This window comes from Athene cunicularia, assembly GCF_003259725.1.
Source record: "Athene cunicularia isolate RWA chromosome 5 unlocalized genomic scaffold, athCun1 chr5_part1, whole genome shotgun sequence".
Lineage (NCBI taxonomy): Eukaryota > Metazoa > Chordata > Aves > Strigiformes > Strigidae > Athene > Athene cunicularia.
In genome coordinates this window covers 29,876,266-29,901,438 of record NW_020799101.1, presented here as the reverse complement: position 1 = coordinate 29,901,438, position 25,173 = coordinate 29,876,266, and the positions used below count along the sequence as shown (strand labels likewise).

Below are 25,173 nucleotides of genomic sequence, written 5' to 3'. Positions count from 1 at the left end.
TGAAGAGGGACCGCGGCGCCCGGCGGCCCGCGGCGGGGGTGCCGATGGCAGGGGTGAGTGGGAGAGTGTCTGTGTGAGCTGTGAAGGCACGCGCAGTGCTTGGCAACTTGAGGATCTCCGACGTATTTTTGACGGAGGAATCGATTAAAAGCTTTTTAAACCTGCCCTGCCGTTATTTTGACCCGGAAAGCAAAAGAACGTACTTAAGGTGGCGGGCAGGGCAGGGCCCCGCCTCGCACCGAGCCCCCTTGGACCGCATCCCGGCTGCTGGGGAGCCGGCCCTCCTGGAGCCACGGTCGGTCCCCGGGAGCCAGGACCCGTAGGAAGCGGTTGAAGAAAGAATGCGCCAGAAGGACGCAAGCGGTTTGTCCGCCCCTTCCAGCGGAGCCTTTCGCCGAGGGAGGGCAGGAGCCTCCAGAAGGATGCGCTCCCAGACGCAGGCCTGGCCTGCAAAGGTGAGTGACCTCTAGCTTTTCCAAACGGTTCTTCAGGATTTCACAGTGATGAGAAAGCAGTATTTGCTCCTCATTTAGTGTTCGTTCAAGCATTTGGAAAATTCATTTGTGCCAAACTGATAATAACTGTATGTCGCAGGAGTGCTATGGCTAAAAAAGAAAAAAAAAACAAAAACAAAAACAAACAAAAAAACCAAAAGCGCAGCTATAAAAACCTACCCCAATTCCTTTCCTTTTTATTTTACAGGTGCATTACAGATGAAGTGCTGACAATCTGTCAGGAGACAAGTGAAAACTTTCTGTAATGCTTCCTCCCAGGGTTAGAGAAGAAGCTGCTGTAATCTGAAGGTATCTGAAACCAGCTGAAATAGCACTAAGGGAATACTGGTACCAGAATGTGTTTGTAATATAAAATGTGAATGGTTACTGTAAGATATCAGCTCTTACCGGTATTCTGAGCCTAAATTCAGCATCATTTGGTTTTTGAACTAGAAGCTTGCAGGAACTTTGAACAGTATTTAAACACTCTTACGAAAGTTATGAAAGAACATTAGTTTCCTCAAAAATCTACTGTATTTTGGCTCATAACTACTCGGGAAGATATTAAAGGATCTCATACCTTTCCTTATACTCCCCCTGAAATGAATACAACTACTGCAGTTCTGGTTGCCATACCTGAGACTGTAAGGGTGGGTGAACACTGGCATGTGATAGTAGCCACCCTAAGTTGATCAGAAAAGGGCAAGTCTCAGACTGAAATGAATGACACAGCTCTGACGAGATTTTTTTTTTTTTTTTAAAAATCCCATTGCCCTTGTCCAGATCAAGATGGGTATTTGAGATTACATGATTTACATTTAATTACATGCAATCTATGAACACGTTTTCTAAAATTTAAATAGGTATAGTTCTACTAGTATGTCTCTCTTTTTAGAATAGATAAGGTTTGTATGAGTATTCCTTTCATAAGACAAAAAGCAGGCTTGTTTGAATCCTCAAGATGAAAAAGGACTTCAGATCTTCCTGTTTTGCAAAGAAACAAGACTAAACACTAGAAGGATTAAGAAACATAATAGTGATTTACTTCTCTATTTTATGACTCGTAAATCTATCTTACTCATAGGAATCCCTTTGGTTTTTGTAATAAAATACATAGGGATTTTTATTTTCCCTTTATATAAACAAACTCTGCTTTCCCAAAGCTATGCATGGAAACTTCAGGATCAGAAGAGCTCAGATTTTGGCTATGGATTTTATTTTTCTAGAGTCTTTTAAATTACTAACTCCTGTCAAATTAAGTGAGAGGCTTTTATAGGTGGCTATAAGAAACAGCTATTCAGGGCAAATCAGAGTACATGGGATGAGGTACCAAAAAGATGGAAACTGATTGAATGATTGAAAGTATGGTTATTGAATGGATGTTTTAGGGAAGAAGTGAGCCATTGCTTTTTTTTTTTTTCTTTTTCAGGTCAACAGTGATGGAAGACATTCATCCCTACCTTTAAATATGGCTTAAATCAGGAAGAAATACAGTTTCTTTTTTTTGTACTTTGTTTTCATGGTGTACCCTGATGTAGTGTGTGTTTCTGTGAAGCTTAAAGAGTGTATGTCTTGACAGAATGGGATAATGGTCATTATAGTACCATTCTGGAGGCCTAATTTTATATCACATAACATAGGTCTCACCTTCATCGGAGTCCAGAATGGATAGAAGTCTAGGACTGAGTCCTTTCCTGTAAACTATAATCTTTCCTTCTTCCAAAACTACATGGATTTAGAGTATTGGATCTCATAAGTATACAGGGAAATACCTCTACTGCTACTGCTCGTGCATTCTTAAATTGCAGTGATTAAAACACGGGATTTATCTTGGTTACTTTATGCATATATAGCACTCACTCTGGTGGTTTCTGCTGTGATGAAGTATCTTGGATACACTAACAAAAACTACTTTCAATTTTAATTGTAATATCACATGAAAATTGGGAGAATGATTACTATGTAAGATAGCAAAGAACTAATCTATATTATCTAGTATTCAGACCTGATTTTAATAGATTTTCCTGTTTGCAACAGACCATTTGCATTTTTATGGGTTGGATAGCTGATGATACTAACATGATGATGAACTAACAGGGAAGAACAAAATCCATTGCAGAGCTGGTATCATAAGTCTTAATTTTGGTACTCAGTATTTCTCATTTTGATACTGCATCTAACATTCCTAATGTTAGTCTCAATTACAGAATTATTGCTTATACAAAAACTGTATCTTCCTACATAGAAAACCAAAATGAAATTCTTGCTATTTAATTAGCAGCATCATGTACTTCAAAGTGTGTGTTATTACCTCTGTGCTGATCCAACTGAGCTATGAACTGCTAAAGCCCCTAAGCAACAGTAGGTCAGCTTTTCACAGAGCAGCAACTTGCCCCCTTCCATCTCATGGTGTAGGCAAGGATCCTGACAGTACTGAGTCTGCCAGGACATAACAAATACCATGAGTAAGCTACAATGGATTTCTGTTTTCATAGCCAGGGAAAACACAGCAAGATTATTTTTTTCCAGTCTTCTGTGATATGTAAAATACTAGTCTGACATATGACTGTAATTGGTAATTATCTGGTAGTGAGGGAAATACAGTTCTCCAAGTGATAAAGGGTTCATTAACTAGACATGTCTAACTATTGTCGTTGAAATCCTTGGCAGACTGCACATACAGTCAAGTACAGTACATTAGAAATGACAGGTATTAAAAATTCCTGTAGCGTCTTGCACTTTTGGAGGCTGGAAAAATGTTGCAGGGTACAGGGCACAAGCAGTACTGTGAGAGCAGAGTTTACCAGAAATCTCATTGCAGTGATTTCTCCAAGGTCAACCAGCCTTCCAGCTGTTGTTTGATTCTGATAGTCTTGCTAGTTGTCATTTGGTGGATATTATTTGATTAGTGCCCAGTAATTGGCTATGACACTTGTAGAACTTTCATGAAAGGATATGGGGACTTGAACAGCAAAGCAAATCAATTCCTTCTAGCATCACACCAATAATACAACACCTTAACAAAGAAAATATGCTTCTAGCTATAAGCATGGTGATTCTGTTTGGTTTTTCAGACTTGTTTTTAAGACGTAATATATAAGACTAAACATGGAGAGGATGTGAGTAGGTAAGACTAAATCTTAAACAAAACTTCTTTATTTCTTAGGATACTTGACAATCAGATTAAATCACTTTGCAGAGTCTTGCTAGGTAGACAGCTTTTATTATCTTAAAGGGAAAAATGAAGTATTTTCCGCTTTTTCTTACTTTGGGCTGTGTGGGCATATGTAAGTCACAGCTTTGTGCTGGCAAATAGCAGCAAAGACTTTTCAGGAAGGTATGATTAGTTTAACATAATTTCAGTATAGCATTAATGAGGGTTACATATACTTAAGAGTAGAACTACATGCATGGTCTATTAACATATGTGTTAGATTCATGCAGTCAGAATAAACGGATGTACTTTCTTGTGCACCTCCAGCTGTAACTGTTCCACTTTTCAGCAGGGGCAAGATGTGCTCGTAGGAAGTTCAGAATAAATATCCAGTCACAGGTTGAATTTATGATGCTGATCTAAGACAAAGCCCTAATTTGCTGTGCTATCACACTAGCTGAATGTGCTGTCCTGTGTAGAAGTATCCAAGATAATGATCTCTAATTCTTCAAAAGAAAAAGCATCAGTTCGCCGAGCGAGGTTGTATACTGGTGTAAATCTGTGTCTGCATATCTACGTTGCACACATGCAAGAACAGTGAAATCTTAATGAAGATAATCTGAGAAGCAACTTTTAAGGGGGAAAAAAAGGCAGAGTTCTGTGTGGAAAAATGCATGTTCCTCAGCTGAATAAATAACTCTTGTCTCACTGAGTGAATCTGACAGTCCCTTGCACAATGATAACGATGAAACTTCACTGCATTTTTTTTTCCACACTGACCTCAGTAGGACTTACTTAAGAGGCTAAGGGAAATTCTGCTGTCAACCTGCTTTGCGAATGCCACTGGAGAGAAGGTTCAGAGTTTCCCAAGTGATTCGTAGATGTTTTATGGCTGGAGACTGCTGTGGCGATGTCAGTCATTTAATTTCTCTCTTGGAGAGTGCTGCCTACTCCTGTGTTCCACCAGCCCTCTAAAGTCCTTCCTTTGTCTGCAGTAAACTTACAGATGTGGATTGTTGGTGCTTTTCCCCTCTGTGATATTCCTTGAGTATTATTTTAATGTTATTCTAGTGTTGTTTTCTCTTTAATTTTTTTAAAGCTTTTCCCACTTTCTACCATTTCTTTCCCATAAGCAAAGAAGTGTGTTCTTCCTTTTCATAGCTGTACACCTGTAAGCTCCAAAAATATCCTTACAGACATACTGGAGCATAAGTTGAGACACTGTACATAATGTAATTGTTTAATTACAGACATACTGGAACATAAGATGAGCACTGCTTTAAACGTGGAAATGGTAGAGAGATTAAAAGCAAACAAACAAACAAACAAAAAAAAAAAAACCACAACAAAAACAACCCCCCTTATGATTTTCAGGTCACAAGTTCTTCTTTTTTTCTTTAGCTTCCACTGCTATCACGTGCTTTACAAGAGGACTTGACCTTACAAAGGAGACAGAGGATGTCCTTTGCCCAGCAAACTGTCCTCTATGGCAATTTTATGTCTTTGGGGATGGAATTTATGCCTCTCTTTCCAGTATCTGTGGAGCTGCCATACACAGGTAAGTCAGATGATTGCTAATTGATGTGATAAGCAAGTTTTATATAGTTTTGCCACACTTCTAAATCTTAACTGTCTGACACCATCATAATAAAGATCTTTCTGGACTTCAGGAGTACTGTTAACTCATTAGGAGAAGAGAGAACAAGGACGAAAAGAATGGCTGGGCGGCTTGCCAGTTATCCGAGTTATGTTTAGGTGTTCCTGAAAACCACTCGATTAACGTTCTCTGAAGTGGCACAGCAGCAGACAGACTTTCACTGTGAGATTACTTGTGTCACTGGTAGACACTGAAGAATACAGTGTGAATAGTAATTAATCGGAGAATAAAAGCAGATTGACTTTCTGACTTTCAGTTACATGACATTTTTCTGAAATTGTTGAAATCAGTTTAAGCTCTGTGCAAACAGAGCTACCCATGATTTGGGTGAATGTGGTCCATAGCTATTACTTTGAATCAATGTTACAGTTTTTTGTAATGGCAGTTCTCCTCTGACAGTTGCTTGCTGAGTGTTAGTCTACTTAATGATCTCTTCATTAGACTAGTATCTAGCTGAAATCACTTCTATATCAAATAGAAAACTAAAGACTAAGATAAATATCCAGATAACCCATTTTAAATACATGTCATTAGAAAAGCAGTAATTCCACAGGGGAAGGAAAACAGGCTGGCAGATACTGAAGTTATCTGGGATTTTTTTTGGGGGGGTGGTTTTTGAGGAAGGACAAAGATTTAATTACTTATTTGCAAGGTAAATTCTCTCTTGGATCAATTTTTAATAAGGAAATGTTGGACAAAACCAGCTGGAGATAGTAAGATATCTATTTCAGATGCCTGTGGAAGCCAGACTGATTCATGACTGTCAGTCTACAGGGAGTTTTGGGCTTAGATTTTAATACTTTGAGAAAGCTTTTTGTTATTAAAAGAGGATTTTTAGCTTCATCTATTAACTGGCTGTACAATATGATATTTGTTCACTTAGACCTTTCACAATATGCTTTCCACCACAAAGCAGATTGAAAATTTTGTAAGGTGTTAATGACTTTAAGATAGGACCGACATCTCAGGCACAGAAATTTGAATTAGACACGAAGAAAAGTCTAACAAATATGGACAGAGACTAGATGGCCTGGGATATTATGGGAACTGCAAAAGACAGTGCATTTCCAAAACCAGACCTCCCTCTGTCTAGAATAACTATAATTGATCCTATCTTGAAGCGAAAGTATAGACTAGATCATCATGCCCAAACTTTTCCTAATTTCTGAGAATTCTATAATTAAATATTATTAATATATTTAAAAGTAAGATTTCATCATGCATATAATCTAAATTACTTAGGTTGTAAGAGGTACTCTTGACACAGATCATTATATTGGGGTATCACACTATTTTGGAGACCTTTCTTAATGTCCTATTCCTACGAATGAGATTTCATTAGCATTTGTGGATTACAACATAAATTATCCAAAATCCCTTTGAGCATCACTGAACTTCTTAAAACTAGTTTTATTTAACTTCGAGGTACATTCAGGTTAACATATACATAAACTACAGTTAAAACAAACAAACAAATCACACCATCTTATATTTGTGTATTCCAGATAAGACTACTGCTGCCTTTGCAGAAAAGCTGAAACTATTCCTAAAAGCTGAAGTGAAACAAAGTGTTTAAAAGAAATGGGGGAACAGTTCCAATCTCTTCTTTTTTTTTTTTTTTTTATCCCCAAGCAACAGAAACAAACTCATTCAGAATATACTGATGTGATGCTGAACTCTACAATTACAGTATTATTTATTTAAAAAAAAAATATGGAAAAATAAATGACTAGGAGACAAAGGAGGAAAATAAAAGGTTTTTTAGTCAACATTCATTGCTTAATACTTTGAATATCATTAAATACATACTAAGAATTTCAAACAATATTAAGGGGGCTGTCATTATTATACAGAAACTTATTTAAAGTGTCAGTTAAAATCTTAACTTTTAACAATACTTCCAAAATTCAGGCTATTTTAATAGTATTTAAACTCCAAAGTAAACTAAACCAGACTAATTTTTTTAAGAAATTGGATTTAAGGAAAGGTTTTGAGTAGACACTCTGTCTAGAATTTCTCAAATGCTGTAAGGGAGACTAAGCTAAGGTACTAGAGGGGCAGCTAGAAAGAAGTTGGGAAATATGGTCAGGATCTGTGTGTATTTGTTTTTAAAGCTTAAGAGTTAGTTTCAAAGATAATTACATCTCTCCATGTGTGTTTTATTGCTAGAACAGGCTTCCTTCTGATCATTCTGTAAAGAGAATGAATGACTCCAGTGTGCTTTAAGTGTCTTCATGAGTGTTTAAAAAAAACTAGTTTAGGTATATACAAAAAATTAGTGAAAGAACATCTAGATCAGATGTTGTGGGTTTTGGGTTTTGTTTGTTTTGGGTTTTTTTTTTTAGAAAAAGATTATATAGGAAAACTGAGATTCTGGAAAGAGGATTTGCTACATGAGAATGTTTTGTTGGTTTTGCTGTAACTATTAGCAGCCGTAAATACTAGTCTTGGTAAAATAGGATTGATGAATGGAAGAGAGGCAACAGCTATTTAGTTCTCTACTAAATTCAGTGCAGGCTGCAAAATCCATCGAAAACATACAAAATAACTCCTCCTCACTCTGTTGCAATGACTAAACTTTATATTGGTGTAAAAGTAATTCCAAGAAGATATTGCTGGCAGGTAATCACCATAATTTGCTGTTATTGTGATGTAATTAGAGATGTGGTTTGAGAATCTAATAAATTTCCAAATAAACTGGTTTAAAACTATATGTGCCCTACATCATGTTGCATGGTGAGTGCAACATAGCTCTATACCTTGAGCACTGTTGAGTACCAGGCCTGTGCCACTACAGTGACTGTTGCTGTTATCTTAGTTGCTTCTCTGTGCTTCCTCTATCCACCATTTCAAGAGGTATCAGTCTTGAGAGCAATGCTTATTTTTTTTTTAAACTGAAAATGATTGTGTGAGCATGAGTCAGTTCCCCCCTCCACATACATGCCAGTTTGTGTGCCAGGTCCAAATTGAGACCTGATTTCTTAACTTTATATAAACTGAATAATTCTTATTGCTATGAGTAGTTCCATTACTGTGAGGTAACCATTAACACACAAAAAAAATGCAATATAATGCATGTACAGAATTTAGCAGAATTGAGCTATGAATAATTCTGTATGCTATAGATGAATAAGCTTTCTGCCAGCTTTAGTTTGTTATATTTGGCTTTTTCTCTCATTTTTTTCTCTTATTTTATGTGTAATTACTCTCAGGAAACAGTATATTTATTTAATATTGTTCTTTTTCTGGGCAGAAGAATAAAAGATTTATTTGTCAGAGGAAGAATGGAGAACCTCCTACCAGGGTGATACTATGTAGGCATGAAAAACTGAGTTAAATCTACCACTGAGTGATTAATTGGATTAATAATAAGAAGGTCAGATGAAGGACTAGGTTCTCAGCTTGTGCAGTTCTGTTCTAGTGCCAGTTCCACTAAATGTAGACCTAAGCCAATGTAGGAGATTTTAGATGCTAAATAGGCATGTAAATTTTTTCATAACCTTTCCAACTAGCCACAGGGTGTGGCTAATTAAATAATGTCTAATTAAATATCGGGGTCCCAGAACTCAGGTGTAACAAAAGCATATCATGGTAATACGAAGCTGGCCACAAAGTGACTACAAACATGAATGGCATCTGAACTTGCCCTAGTGTTTGCTAGAAGAATACTGACAAAAAATGCTGTCTGGCCAGAGGGATTTCTGAGCAGCTGTAGTTTCCCTGGGAAACTTTGGTATAGTGCCTGCTTCTACTGAGCCTTCTTTCCTGCCAAAAGCAATAGGGGTGCAGAGGAGACAGAAAGAGCACAACCAAGGGGGGGCAGAGGATGCTGGCGTGAAACCCTGAGCAGGTCTGTATTGGTGGCTGAAGGCAATCGGGCATCAGTGGGAGATTGCAGTTTGGAGAAGAGGAGGATGCTTCTTGGAGCAATAAAGGTGGATGTTGTGGAAGGAGTTTGATGCAGCTGCTCATAGTAGGAAGGAAAGATGAGAATTCAGGTTAATTCAGCTGTCTTGTTTTGAGTACCTGAGGATAACTGTTTTCATTCAAGGACCCTGTAGGAAATGCCAGCTGCTATCACAGCCAGAACTCTGTTAGCAATGGGAGCAGGAACTTTCAGGTCAAAATTATGCTCTTGGGTAGTATGGCATTCACTATCTTTCTGGTCTCTCCCTTCTGCTGAAAAAGCAGATAGCCTACTTACAGACATATATGATAAGCATAATGATTATAATAAAAAGAAGCCATGTGTGTTTCTGAGCAAACTTTTTTTTTCTGGACTAAATCAACTCAGTGTGTACTACTTGTAACAGCCCAGTTGTAGCGCTGCTGCCCTTGTGCTTGGGACCTTTCCTTGGCATAGAACATTTAGTCTATTTTTCTTCACTCTTTGTTTTTCCCCTTGTATGATAGTGTCAATCTTTGTCTATTTTGCTGGCAGTGTTTTATCTTTAGACACTTTTATCTTGCTGATCCTTACCTTACACTTAGAACTCAGCCCATTTAAGGGAATAGCCACTTGGCTTCATCTCCAACATTTTAAAATAAGTCAATAGCCTATTAGCATGCTGCAAAAAAATGCTCTCACCATCAGCTGAATCTGTCACCACTCTTAAAAATTCTAAGAGACAATGGAAAACTTACCCAGAGGAAAAAGATTTTCACCAAGTGAAAACCTTGTGTTTCCTCTTTCTTTTAACAGGAGATGGTATTTCAGCTGTCTACTGTGTCTGAGATTAATGACTGCAGTTATATCTCTAAGAGTCATCTCCCATGGCTGGAAGAGTCTCTTTGTGGCCTAGGCATCAGTTCTGATGTGCAGACTCCTTCAAAAACACATTCAAAATTCAGCAAAGGCAAGCCAGCCCTGTGTCTCTTTCTCTGAGAGTGCAGATAAAGAGTTCTTGCACTTTACTTTGAGGAGGTGCATGAGACTCTAAAAAAACTTAAATCCCATCTGCTTGTTTACCTCGATTCAGATTTTTAGGTATGGTTTAGATTATATTCCTGTATTTCATAAGACTTTCCCATATCTTCTGCTGCCCTTGGCCACTATACTTTCTTCCATAAGCTATTGTGCAGTGAGGCACTGGATTGCTTCCTCGTGTATCTGTGTTTCTGTTAAATTTGTGGGCATTTTTGAGTGAAAAACATCATTTACATATAATTTATGATTTGGTATTAACAGTGAAGCTAGACAAGAGAATGGACTGACAGTTTTTTATATAAAGTTGCTGTCAAGCAGTGCTGGCAGTAGCATGAAACATAGTGAGTAAAGAAGTGAAAGCTGTTCCTGGAAAAGCTGCAGAGTTCCAGTTTAATCAAAACAGCCATGGCATGCAAGTCAACCACACAGAAGCAAAGAACAGTGGTGAAAATCAAAGCTGATTTTAATGACACATCATCCTGAAGAAATGCATAAACATTTCTTCACTGTTTAAATACCACTGCAGTTCTACACAGGATGAATCTCACTCTTAAGGTCATCATAAACGATTGGCAAATTCCTTTCTGCAATCTGATTCAGAATACAAAGTCAGACTGACTGTATGATTTATTTCACTTCAGCATATATGAGCATGCAGTCTGAGTAAACTTGCTGGAAGAAACATCCCAAGTAAAACTTCACAAGAAAAGAAGTGGGAAGAGATACTAAGCTCTTCTTGGGAGCTAACTTGGGCATAGATCAGGTTTGCTGATGTAAGCCCAAAGTAGCTTCACTAAAACTGCAGGTATAAACTTAAACTAGAAACTGTTACAATTAAATGTTAATATTCTATTTCTGACACATATTTCCTTATCCATTAAGACAGAGACACTATTGAAGGCTTGAAAGCCAAAGAAAACCAGGTACTGGAGAAGAAAATTATATTCTAATTAGACAGAAATTTTCTAAGTACATTAATGTTATTTTTCTTAAGATAATTTTGATTTACAGAATTTTCCTGTCACTTAAAAATAATGAGAGTCTCTGGTCTGATTTTTTTTTCCACTGTTGTTTTTAAAAGAACTGTAAAGTGCTGTTAGTATCTATTAAATTTATAATTTGATTTTAAACTCAGAGTAACTTTACTAAAGCACTTTGTTCTATATACTGTATACAGCATTACTAGATGAGAAAATATCTGTATATTTTGAAACTATTAACATAATCTTCCAAGCTACAAGAATTAAATATATAAAACTACAGCTCAATTTAGAAATCCAAATCACGTCCATGAATGAGGAATGTATTTTAACAGCAGTCCACAAGGAGATTTATGTGGAAGCTGCCTCTGCACAGATACCCAGAGCTCATGTTACCAGAAATACATGCAAGATTTTCTAAACTCTGGTCTTGATTATTCTATTTTCACGATGTTTTAAATCAGATTAGACTGGGACTGCTTTTGAAGCAGGAAGACAAACAGATAAGAAAAATAAACACAGAGGCACATAATTGCTGTGTTTAAATGGTCTTGAAATGATTGTTTGTCTCCCACAGTACTGTACCTGCCCAAGTGCTACAAAGCATCAAAATTTTACTCCCTCTTAGAGAAGCTCAACATTGAATTTTGGCCTCTAAAAATAATAACTGTTCTTTCAGTAGCACATAAAAAGAGATCAAACCACTTCTGATGCCTATTATTGTCACTTAAGAGATCCAAATACAACCAAACACAACAGCCTCTCTGCCTGCAAAAACAGTGACGTTTCCCTGGGCTTTTAACCCTGAAGTTTCCTAAATGCATAAACCTATTGTCCTCCTGGGTACTCACACAATCCTCAGCCCATAAGCATCATCAAGACTTTCAAACTAGCTATTCCTTCATTTGTCTCATGGCAGGACAGATCTGGTAGGCAATCTCAAGACCTGTTTGTTGTATCATGAAATTAAATTCAACAAGATAAAAAGCGGCCTTCTCTAAGAACTAGACTATGCCCTCTGAAAACTTGCCTAGGGTGGGGGTGTTTTAGGTTTGACTCTCTTCTCAGTTTGGAAAACTTCCTCTGCAGATTTTGCTACAGGTTTTCTTGTCACTTCTGTGTTTCTGAACTGATCCTTCTAGTAAGGCATTAAGAAGTATAATAGTTTTATAATACTGAATATGGCTTTATAAGATATTTTAATCAGTATGCTTCTTGATAGTCTGAATTTTATTTTTTTTTAAATGTTATAATTATAGATTAAGGATACATCGCAGTATGCTTAAACTAATTAAGATTAAGCTATGACTTGTTAACTATTACCTAAGTATTCTAAATTCTGAAGTTGCAATTTGGTATGTTACTCTACATCTTTGTCAGTGAAAATCACACAGTTGAATTGCATCTACTGTTGATACACTATTTCCAAGTCTAGAATGAAAGCAATCCAGAATCTTACATGGATTGAGTTATTACTGAATTATTATTATTTATTTAATTCACTTCAGATTTCACATTTAGCTTACTACAGGTGAGTAAGAAGAACAAGATGCTTAGACTCTGTTCTTACCAGCCACAAGTTACTGATAATTCTATCAATAATGTCTACTATTTCTGACTTCAGTCTGTAGTTGCGTAACGGGATATCCTACATATCCATTACTACTATTAACAGCAACTTTTCTTCCTAGTTTTCTTTCTTTGGTCATTTTATAGTTAAATGTACCAAATTTTGTTTCAGTTACAAATATACACGAAACATAATGAGCTCAAATACATTTTGCTGTGGAGTCCTTTCCTTTAGGAATGGATATGTCCTTGAAACATCATTCTTCTGCATCATTCTGAACACTGCAGGAATTTTTTTTTTTTTTTTTTTTTTTTTTTTTTTTCCCCCTAAAGTCTGTGGTGGTGGTATTCTGCAGAACAGTTTCTTTTAAAAGCCTTTTTAACAATTTATAGCTTGTTTTGGCCTTGACACAATTGCCTGCCTGTATTGCATCTTTGTCAGGAGGCTAGCATCTAATATACTAATGATGGTATAATTGTATTACATTTTCTTGTGATTAAAATGTCTAATTTGTAACAACTTTTTGTATCTTAGAGGGGTGATCACCAATGCAGGAGGAGCTGTAAGGGTACAGACTCTCCCAGGACAGGAAAACTACCCTGCTGTAAATGCCAATGGGATCCAGTCTCAGGTGCTCACTAGATGGGCTTCGTCTTTCTCAGTGACTCGTAGGTGGATCACACTTATTATTTTGCAAAGTATATTTGAAGTATTTACAGAATCGTAGGAAACTTCTTCAGTGATCTTGCACACATAAAGAAATGTGATTGCTGTCTGAAGTGTAGTAACAAAAGTTTTCTAATTCATTGTTTTATCTTAATTTTTCCATCTTTTCCTTAAAATACTATTCCAGCTAGACTAGCTAGTCTGTAGCAGAAGCTGATACATAAAAATGGATTACAGTTATTTAGAATATAATGACACAATAGCAGGCAGGTGACAGTGCAGTTCCATGACAGTTTAAGCTGATCTACGTCAGTGCTTTGATCCCACTATTGCAATTCTGCCCTTCCATCACTTCCAGCCATAGAGTTTTATCCTTTCTCTGTCCCCACCTGCCTTTGTGCAGGCAGTAGTACTTGTTGGGCCCTTCAAAGAGCTTGTGCAACGTTCCCTTCAAACACCAACCATCCAAAAATAAGAATAATGTCAATTTTAGATGTGATATGGGCATTAAGCTACAGTGTGACATAGTGGTTTTTTCAGAAGCTTTTGTCCATGTAGTTGAGATACTGTGCCCGATTGCAAACCAATCGTCCTCCCACTTGAGTGAGGTTGAACCACCCTCATAAAATTGTATAAAGAAGCCTACTGGTTATATAGGTTGTTGTGGTTTCAAAAATATTAAAGTGTATGTGTTTCCTGGTATATTCTTTCAAAGTTTGGGAAACAGAACTCTCTAAAGCATTCTTATTGTTTACACAGCTAAAATTCAGCCTATTTATCTCTAAGATACTATTAATCCTTGTGTAGTGTCCCTTGCAAAGTAATAGCTGAGAACTTGGAATTATAGGTGCTTTTGGTGAGGGTGTAAGTGAAATCCACTTCTTCAGATGAAGTCCTGAATTTATCTGCTAGAAATAATGTCTACAGCAGTTCAAAACCTCTCATCAATTAGATATGCTGTAATTTCTCATTAGATGCTGTTGCTTCAAATGCAGAACCTCATAGAAGTTCATTACCTGAAAAACAAGGAGTGTAATACCGGATTGCACTAGGCCTGTGTTCCACTCCCATAGTAGCTAATGCCAGATGATGGAGAAAGGTTACTGGAACTATAGTATTCTTCAAGCACTTGTAATTTCATATAAATGCACTGAAGCACAGAGTACTTATTTTTCCAATATTGTGACAGGTACCAAGAACACAATGCTTGAAGCAGTTGGACGATCGGTATCAACAGCACGTCCGTCTACAGGTACGAGATCTCTGCAACAAGGGAAGCTTCTTGCAATAAGATGTCCTGCAGTGTGTGAATCCTCAGCTAAAATTACATGTTTCATACAATTTTTATTTTATTTTTTTTAAGAAGGAAACATACAGTATCTGTTCTTGCAGTAGAGCTTTCATCAGCAAAAAGAGGAATAATTTGTAATTGGGGAGATTGATTCTGATTTCTGTAGTGCTCATGTAAATTTAAAAAAAAAAAAAAAAAGTCTTAAATGAATTTGGAAAAGTAATACAGATAACATGAAGGAAAGAGTTCATGAGCTCATGGGATATTGATTCCTGTTAAGTGACAGAGAAGATGGAGGTAATGCATTCCTTCTTACAGTACTACTCAACAGCCGAGTGCTGTCAGGACTTGTGTAGCAGAAATGTAGATGTTATGTGGATTTCTCCACAGAAAGTGCAGCATTAAAATGCTAGATCAGTTTTTTATGAAGGTTAGTGCTATATAAATACTGGATTTGGATGCTGATTGTGAATAGACCATTTGCTTTACGGTTTAAGCTGTTGTTTGCTTCCAAACTGTTAAAACTGTGCACTATACAACAGGATTGCTAACTGAGAAATGGTATCACTTGGGAAGGCAAACGACAGCAATCCACCCAGCTTTCTACATTTCAGTAATCAGCTAGGCAGGTATAGAAAGGAACGTTAAACTGTTTCTTTTGAAAAAGAATATTCTCCAAGGAATAAAGCAGTAGTAGTGCAAGTTTAATAATTAAACCAGTTGACAGTTTCTACTGCAGTTAGGCTGCAATGTAATTCTTGGACTCTGAACTTTTTCTGGTTCACTCTTGGCCGTCGATCATCTTATTCTTAAATGATCCATGCTGTTTCCTTCACTGAAGGTAAAAGATCTAAGAAGCCACTTGATAAAAAGGCTGGAAATAAAGGTAAGAACCCACATATTTAACTTTTGCAAAACAAAATCCTAATATTTATTTGGTATTAAGTATGTCTGATTTTTGGATGTTCACAGACTGTAAAGCTGATATTGCATTTCTCATTGATGGAAGTTACAACATTGGCCAACGTAGATTTAATTTGCAGAAAAATTTTGTTGGAAAAGTAGCTGTAATGTTGGGAATTGGAACAGAAGGGCCTCATGTTGGAGTTGTGCAGGCCAGGTAAGAACAGATCTACATAAAATATAACTGAGTGATTAATAAGAGAAATCAATTAACATATCAATCCCTATTTTGCAGAACAGTATTTACGCAATAATGGCTGATGAATAGCACGACAAAGCAAACTCTTTCTAGCTGTAGCACTATTTGCACCATGCTACTCTGAGATGTCCATGAGAGAGGTCATGACAAATCTGATCATCTTCTGCATCTGTGATACTTGATATTTGGATAGAGAGAGCAGTTGAACTTTTTACAGCCCCTCTGCTGCTAACAGTTTCATAGCTCATCTTAGTGAAACAGCAGAAAGTACTGTGCAAAGGAGAGATGGCTCTTTACAAACTGTAGAGGGAGAATTGTCACAAATGGCTATGTAAATGTACAAAACGAAAAAACTGCTCTTGCCCACCTGTAGGTTACTACAGCTAACACTTCTGAATTATAAATGGACACCTTTTAAGACTAGTCATAGAACTGTAGAATCATTTAGGTTGGAAAAGTCCCTTAAGATCATGGAGCCCAACTACTCATACTACTGTGTATGTTCACAGACTGCAAAACAGTCTAAAAGCCACTGCAACATCCAACACATTGGTAGAAGATTTTTTTTTGAGCCACAGCTTAGTTTGCTAGTGCTCAGCAATAACAGTTTTCCAAGGCTTAATGACTTTGGCTACGGCTTCTGGAATAAAGGAAGTGCAAAGCAGCCTTTACTTCACTTAGCCCAAGAAGATGAAACACCTGCTAGATTAACACAGGGTTCCTTTATCACATCTTTCATCATTACAGTCTGTTCCTCTCCCTTGCCTTTAGAAGACTGTGGAGCAGATGTCTTACCTTAATGACCTAGGCTTGTTTTTATAGTCACTAGAAAGAAAAGAAGACATTCATGGTACAAAAGCATCTGAACCACTATGGATGCCTCTTTTAGGATGTGATGAATTCCATCCTGGAAAATCCAGTTTCTGTCCACTGTAGAGATCAAAAGCTAGGGGAAAAGAACTCCACTCTTGGTGTCCTGGCTTTAAATACCATAAGGTGAGGGATAATTGATGGAGAAACTGACTATCAGCTTAGCACCTTGAACACTCAACTTCTCGTCATCAGAAATTAATCTTACAAACAATAATCTTTAGATCTCAAAATATACCTTTTTAACAGTTATTCTGCCATGGAATTCAGCACTGCAGACCAACTCTTCTTACACAGGGGCTCATTCTAGTGATTCTGATGCAGGATGAGGCCATTTATGCATCGCAGCAGCTCTTTGACCTGCAGGTGTTTATCTTTCTACTCTTTCTATTCTGCAAAAATAACTTCATTTCTTTTTGTTTTCTACTGTAAATCAAAAGTGAAATCTGGAAACTTAGAATAGCCAGAAGTTTTAATTTCTTACACAAAGTCAGTAGATAGCATACCTTAAAATTTCTCAAATTAAAAAAACTCAAACTGCACTTCACAGGAATTTTTTATAAAGAAGGTAGGTATTTCTCATAGAAATAGTAGAAAACTTGATGGATTTCAATTGCACAAATGCATTTCATTTAACATCTTGCATATTCATTTTTTTTCTATATATATTTTCAACCTAATGTTTTCATCTGTTTGATTAAACTTAAGAATCAGACTGTTCTTAATTTACCCACTCACGTAAATAATTCCTCTTGCTAAGGATTCTGAGAATTATTAAGTTAGGAGCATACTTCTGTTTTAATAATTAAAAATATAGAGAAGAATATATATTACCAAGAACAAAATTATTCAGAGTGTATTTTAACTTGCTAATGACATAGCAGTATGAAATGTGAACTACATACTTTATTACTGTTTGGTTTTTTTTTTTCCACAGTGAACATCCAAAAATTGAATTCTATCTGAAAAACTTTACTGCTGCAAAAGAAGTTTTGTTTGCCATAAAGGAATTGGGGTTCAGAGGAGGCAATTCAAATACAGGTGAGTTCATACTTCCACGCAAATAGAAATTACTTCTTTACATATGTTTATATATACATGTGTGTACATATACACTGAAGTTCTTGTAAGTTAGGTGAGCAACTGTTTTAAATGGCACACTCATCTTAGGTTCAGCATTTTTCCACTGGGACATTGCCACATTTTACATTTAATTTTCAGAAGCTAGAGTTTGCTTATTAGACATTTTTTTAGAGTAGAAATGCCAGTATCACTTCCTGCATTGAAACAGTAATAGACTTTTTTCACTAGTAACAGAGGGGTACCTTGAGACAAGTTTGTATCTAAAAGGCTTAGCACTTCTTTCTCATCGGGTGGCTGATTAAAGAGTCAGAATAAACTTGGAATAAGTAGTAAGTGGTTGTGTAGAGATGTTTGCCAAATAAGGAAACTGAGAACTCCAAATATGTTGCATTTCACAAGCTGAGTTTAGGTTAGCTCCTCCACTTTCTTCCTTCCAATCCATTTGGCAGGCACTAATATATCTACTTCCTAGTACAAAACTGGACCTGTGGGCAAAACAATGTCAGCGATTTCTTCCTCAGCTTTATTTGTGGGGTTTTTTGTGGGTAGTTTGGTTTTGGGGGTTTTCTTAATTTGTTCTTTAACTTATAGGTTGCTCAAGCTTCATTATTATCAAATTTCCTGGGACAATATTTCACTTTTACACTGGGTTAGACCTGTAATAATAACAGAAATCCCATGCAATTTTGTATAGGAAGCTGGTACCAAAATGTACCATTATGGTATGCATTATTTCTTCATATTCTTTTTCTCTTCAAAACTAGGGAAAGCTTTGAAGCATACAGCTCAGAAATTCTTCTCTTTGGAAAATGGTGCACGCAAAGGAATTCCCAAGATCATTGTAGTGTTTCTAGATGGCTGGCCCTCAGATGACATAGAAGAAGCCGGTATAGTGGCCAGAGAATTTGGAGTGAACGTATTCATTGTGTCTGTAGCAAAACCCACAACAGAGGAGCTGGGGATGGTACAAGATATTGGTTTTATTGACAAAGTAAGAAAATATCTTTATTTGTTTTTCAGTCATGGGTATAATTCCAGATAATTTACTTCATGCTAAAATTCTAATGAACTAATTTTTATATATATATATATACATACACACAAGAATTTTTATATTTTTTAAATGTAAATAAAAATATTATCAAAACAGCCAATTAAATTATCCCTGCTAATAAGTGGTTTTTAAAAATAGCACTAGGAAGGCTAGGGAAACACGGGAGTTTTTTGCCTGTAAAGGGGATACACAAAGGTACCACTGTCCTCCGAGTTCAGAGTCTTGGCCAAGTTGTAGCTCCTGGGCTTTGTAATTACATGAAGATTTTTCAGTGTAGGGGAATCTCCTATCTCAGGTATGGTTAAATGTGTCAAAACAGTGAAATGCATATATGATATCTCCTGTCCCAAAATGTCAGACAAGGAGGCATATCTTTCTGTATCCACTCTATGGATAATTATTTGCTTACTTTTACTACAAAAAGGACAGGAAATACAGCAAAACATATCCTAGAAAATTCGTATGAAAGACATTAATCTTGGATGAAGAGTTTTGGATCTTGTTCTGTATGAGAACTCAAGCAAAGATCACCTACTGTCATGTGAGCTTTTTGATCACTAGGTCTTACACACAGGTGAGAAAACCTCTCATTTTCCACAAGGAGGTTTTAGATGTCTAATTTCAGCAGCAATTTCATAGTTTGGGGCGTGAATAGAACGAAACACTATAACTCTGCTGCTTCTAGGCATAAGGATAGTTTCTGGCTGATCCTAGTGGTATTGCAGGCAGGTCCAATCCTCACATACCTACAGGCAAAGACATGACCTTAGGTGACTGGATGCCCTGCTTTGAGCTGGGGTAGAGCTAATTTTTCTTCTTAGTAGCTAGACCCATGCTGTGTTTTGTATTCAGTATGGGATTTGGTAAGAGAAGAATGTTGATAATACACTGATGTTTTCAGTTGTTGCTAAGAGATCAAGGACTTCTCAATTTCCCATGTCCTGTTAGTGTGCAGGGGTACAAGAAGTAGGGAGGGAGCAGAGCCAGAGCCCTGGACCCAAATTGGCCAATGGAATATTCCATATCATGTAACATCATGCTCTGTATATAGATGAGGGTTGGCCAGGAAGCTCTCGCTCTTTCTTTGGTGCCAAGATCTCTAACCAGGAATAGGCTGGGCATCAGGTGGTGAGCAACTGCATTATGCATCACTTATTTGTATATTCTATTATTACTATCATCATGATTATTTTAATTTTATTTTATTTCAATTATTAAATTGTTTTATGTCACTCCATGAGTTTCCTTTCCTTTACCCTTCCAGTTCTCTTCCCCCTTCTGCTGGGTAGGGGAGGGTGAGCAAGTGTCTGTGTGGTGTTTGACTGCCAGCTGGGTTTAAACCATGACACTGAGGTCTGTCCTCCCTTTCTGCATTTTGATCTTAGCCACATTAGTTATCACCTTGAAGAAGTGACTTTAAATTTAACTCCTTTCTCAATTACCTTTTACTTTACATGCATCTCACAGAAGCTAGAGGAAAAAGAAATTTTACTTTGAATGACCTGCAGCTATATTTCTACCCAGCTGTATGTTTGTGTTGATGACACACTACAGATGAAATAAATAAAAGGCTTACCAAGTTCAAAGGGAAAACACAGAGACTAATTCTCAATAGATAAGCAAAAATACAGAATTTTCAATCCTTTGGATATTCAGTAGCATGATTTAGTTAACTTTAAAAAAAACCCTCATAATTGTCATTTCCAGGTGTTAGAGTTCTTGTGAATAAAGTTAAATTGTTTGACATTTCCAGAGGTCAGGGGGCATGGTTGACTTTATTATTGGATAAAATTAGCTATCACAGAGGTGTTTGATTATTATCCGTTCAGTTGCTGTGCCAGTATTCACCTGGTGACTTTTTGTTTTCCAACAGGCTGTCTGTCGAAACAATGGCTTCTTCTCTTACCAAATGCCCACCTGGTTTGGTACTACAAAATACGTAAAACCTCTCGTCCAAAAATTGTGTTCACATGAGCAGATGTTGTGCAGCAAGACATGCTACAACTCCGTCAACATCGGTTTCTTGATAGATGGTTCCAGCAGCGTTGGAGAGAGCAACTTCCGCCTTGTGCTTGAATTCATCAGCAATGTTGCAAAGGCTTTCGAGATCTCTGACATTGGTTCAAAGATTGCAGCTGTGCAGTTCACGTATGATCAGCGTACAGAGTTCAGCTTCACAGACTACACCACAAAAGAGAAGGTCCTCTCGGCTATCCGGAACATTCGCTACATGAGTGGTGGCACTGCCACTGGTGATGCCATTTCTTTCACAACCAGAAATGTGTTTGGGCCAATGAAAGATGGACCTAACAAAAATTTCCTCCTTGTTTTGACTGATGGTCAGTCTTATGACGATGTTAGAGGACCTGCTGCTGCTGCACAAAAAGCAGGTAAATGATGTATCTTTAAAAGCAGTGGAAGTTGAGTCATCCTACTTCTGCTGTGTTGTAAATGTTAAGATTTTAAAGTTTGCAAATACAGCCCCAGTGAGCTTATGTATCATACCTGTTCTAAATTCAGCAACTGTTCTCCATTAGGATGAAAAAAACCCCAGTGCTATCGAGCCAGGTACGAGTAGAGTCACTCATGGCAGCTTTGTGAAAAACATACATCCAGTTTTATCTTCCTAAACAGGAGAGAAATTGCTACATTAAAAATAAAGTGGCAAGTAATGAATCTCTAAGCAGCGGTGCCATCCAATACAGCATGAGTCCTGTTCTCCACCATCCTCTAGGAAGGAAATAAGCAGTTTTGCCAAAAAGCCTATTGGGATGCTGACACTTAAAAGCACTAAACATACACAAAGGATACAAAGTTATTGTCAAAATAATTTTAAACAGTCTTACTTGTGCTTCAAGACTGGCATAGTAACAGTTACCTTCTTACGTGTCACTACCAAAACCAACTAAGACACTAGCTCTTAAGATACCCTGTATTTCCTTCAGGATTTTTATGGAGACAAATCTTCTAATTCTTGATATTTAGTGGCAAAATCTAATCATCTCTGACAGACTGCAAGTATTGAAGCACACTTTTCCAATACATATTAATTAATGGATGTAAAAATGGCTAATTTTCTTATATCCGTAGGCAAAATGGTCTTAACTTTCTTTTTCTTACTGTAGGAATAACTGTCTTCTCTGTCGGCATTGCCTGGGCACCTCTGGATGATCTGAAAGACATGGCTTCTGAACCAAGGGAATCTCATACTTTCTTCACCAGGGAGTTCACAGGATTGGAGCAGATGGTTCCTGATATTATTAGAGGCATCTGTAAAGATTTTTTGGACTCTAAACAATAAAGAAACATCTGCTGTTGGATATTACTACTTTGAAACTAAAAATCATGAAACTGAATGGTTCCTCTAAAGTACAGATGTTTTATTCTTATACGTACTATCATAATGCAAGGGAAAAAGGGCTACTTCTCATTTCTGTAGTCAGTTAAGGATTCTTGTGAGCTCGTTAGGAGTTGTACTTAATACTGGAATGCAGAATTTGGCCAACAGCTACTGTTTTCAATACTTATATAGTATCCCCAAGTTTAAAGCTATGCATATCATGCACTTAAGGCTATCAAATTCAGCAGAGGAAACAATACAGCTCTGACATTTTTGCTGTCACTTGCTAGATGTCTTCTTACAAGTTAAATATTATTTTAAACACATGGTACGATCTTCTATAAGCCTTCTGTAGCTTATGATTCTGGCTTTTCAAGGAGCATGAAGTACTTTCAGTGCTTCAATTGTGCAACATCCATTATTGCCAGGCAGTTTAAGAAAAGATATGACAGATTGTAGCTAAATGTCTATTTTTGTTAGTTGAGGTTTTGCTATTGTGAACGATACTGCCATCTGGTTGGAAAAGTTTACATCAAAAGACATTTAACTTCTACTCACAGATTTCTGTGGATCTGTGTTGTTCAGGTTTTTTGGCACAGATTTTGAAAGGTATTTAAAGCACAGTAGTTCCTTTTGAGGATCTGGATCCTAACACATTAGCTAATACTACTGCTTCCTACACCACTGAAGTCAACAGTGATATTCATAATGTATCTGATAACCATACTTTTTCCTGTCTACTGCCTTGTATTGTGTTGATTTAACAAAGTTGTTATTGGCTAGACAGAGGCAGAAGTTTTGGACAAAGATATTAAATTAGACCACACACCAGGAACTGAAAGCATTCAAACTCAGATCCAAAGGTATCTCAAACATCAGAACCTAACTGATTTATATCAGATTACATGGTCAGAAAAAAAGAGAGGAGGCAGACACATAAGTGGGACTCAGTAGCTCACATAACTTTTTAATGCTAGTAAAAACATCTTTAAAGATGTGTGAGGTTAAAATGATGCAATATTTACTGAGATATTCCAGATTCCTGGTGTGAATAACATACTTCAAGTATTTTTTGGAAAAGAAAGTTATTTGCAAATAAAATTATAGTAGAGAACAAAACAGCACTTTCCCTATCAATCTAGGGTTTCTGTTCACCCCCCCCTCCATTGATTGTAAAATTCATAGTTGTGGAGTGGCACAGAAAGGATTGTATTAATCAGGCTTTTGTTGTGTATTTTTTAATAACTTATGACTGGCTATATATTACACTAAACATGAATGGCAAAGATGCCTTGTATTTTTCTATTGTTACCCTTAATTTTGTTACATGTTTATAGATAAGAGTATTCAGCTATTGCTGTATAAATTCATATGCAGTATCAACTTTGTGCAAAAGTTTAATTCATTTAGTTTATAAACTTTTTATAGAAATATATATTGCAAGAAAACTGGGACTGCTGCTGCTTTAATATCCTGTAATATAAAGTCTGTTTATGATGAACCTCATGTAGTATAGCTTGAGTAAGTTGCATGCGATGCTTCCTAACTGTATTATCGTAAATCCCAATTTGCAAAAGAAAAAAAAAAATCCTAAATCATCCTCACATAGCAAGGATACTATTCATGCAAATTTTTAATTTGAAATATCAAAGTTTTAGTAATTGTTCATACTACGTATGATGCTAGTTGAATCTTTTCAACATAAATTGTGTGCCAGCTAGTAGAATCACATTTTCCTCTCCCACTTTGTTTTCACTATTGTAAAGGAGGCAGCAGCTTTACTCATGTCATTCATTCATCGAGGAAAAAGCAGGTCTGGATCTCTGCTACACAGAAACCTACAAAGCTAAAGATGCAAATATTCCCATTTCACAGGAATAGTGATGCCATTTTACTTGCACCCTTCATACAGCCCGATTATGCTGAGGTGGGTAGGAAGTGGGTACAAACAAACCTTTTTTAAAGATACAAAGATTGTATCAGCAAGCATTTGTCAGCGCAGTTTTGATCTGGAAAAGACATTAGTGGAATACGGTTAACAGGATTGAGACCTGGTGAGATACAAAGCCAGGGTGGAAAGGATGCATCCTGTACTGTAAATAGAAGGTAAGTTTGGAGGAAGAGCAGCATGGCAGAAGGTAGCAGTCATGATTTGAAGCTCTTTTGGGTAAGAAGGTAGGTGAAACCACAGTACAAGGGTTCTGTTTTATGCTGCTGGACCAAGACACACAAAGGATATGAACAGAGCTGCAGCTACTATCACTTGTGCAAACTCCATTTGGGAACATTGCTGCAGGTATTAGGACTGTCAGTCAAGAATATGGCCTGCGGGGGATTCTGAGCTCTAGTGAGACTGATGGAAACCTGCATGATGAAAACCACAGCAAGGGGGCAGGACTAGATGGTCTTCAATAGGTCCCATCCAACCCAAACCATTCTGTGATTCACTATGCCCTATTACCCTGAATAGTACTCACATGGCTCAGGAGACCTGAAATTTGCAAGCCCACTGCTGACAACATACCACTGTATGTTAAAAAAAAAAATTAAAAAAAAAATCCATCACTAAGAAAAGAGCAGAAGATTCCAAGTTTAATGTTGAAGTACTTACTGCAACTCCTAGAGCTGTTTCTGAATTTTACATTAAATAATAGTTTACACAATCCAAAACTCATCCTTCCCAGCGGAGCTCCCAGAACAACCTAAATTTACAAATTTTTATTAATTTGATGTCCTAAATAAATTGAAATCACTTTTTGTACCATGCTAACTTCCAGTAAGGGCTGCAACCTACAGCCATGAATTGGTTAGGACACACCTGAGCACTGGAATCATTAACTTCCAGACCAAGGACGACAACAAATCTGCTTCTTACATTTCCTGGGTGAATTCTTTACTCGTAGGCTATTTTATATCTAAAAGAAG

The 25,173-nt window shown here is 37.0% G+C and overlaps 1 protein-coding gene across 1 annotated transcript; it reads left to right on the top strand.

Annotated features, from left to right (window-relative positions):
- Nucleotides 1-5,015: 5,015 nt before the first annotated feature.
- Nucleotides 5,016-23,749, top strand: COCH (cochlin; the record flags this gene model as incomplete). Its single annotated transcript, XM_026849301.1, has 9 exons — nt 5,016-5,206; nt 13,317-13,450; nt 14,638-14,700; nt 15,581-15,625; nt 15,712-15,859; nt 17,709-17,812; nt 18,619-18,845; nt 20,782-21,298; nt 22,034-23,749. Coding segments are annotated over 9 exons (1,605 nt in total), but the record flags the coding sequence as incomplete, so codon positions are not given.
- Between the last annotated feature and the right edge of the window lie 1,424 nt (nt 23,750-25,173).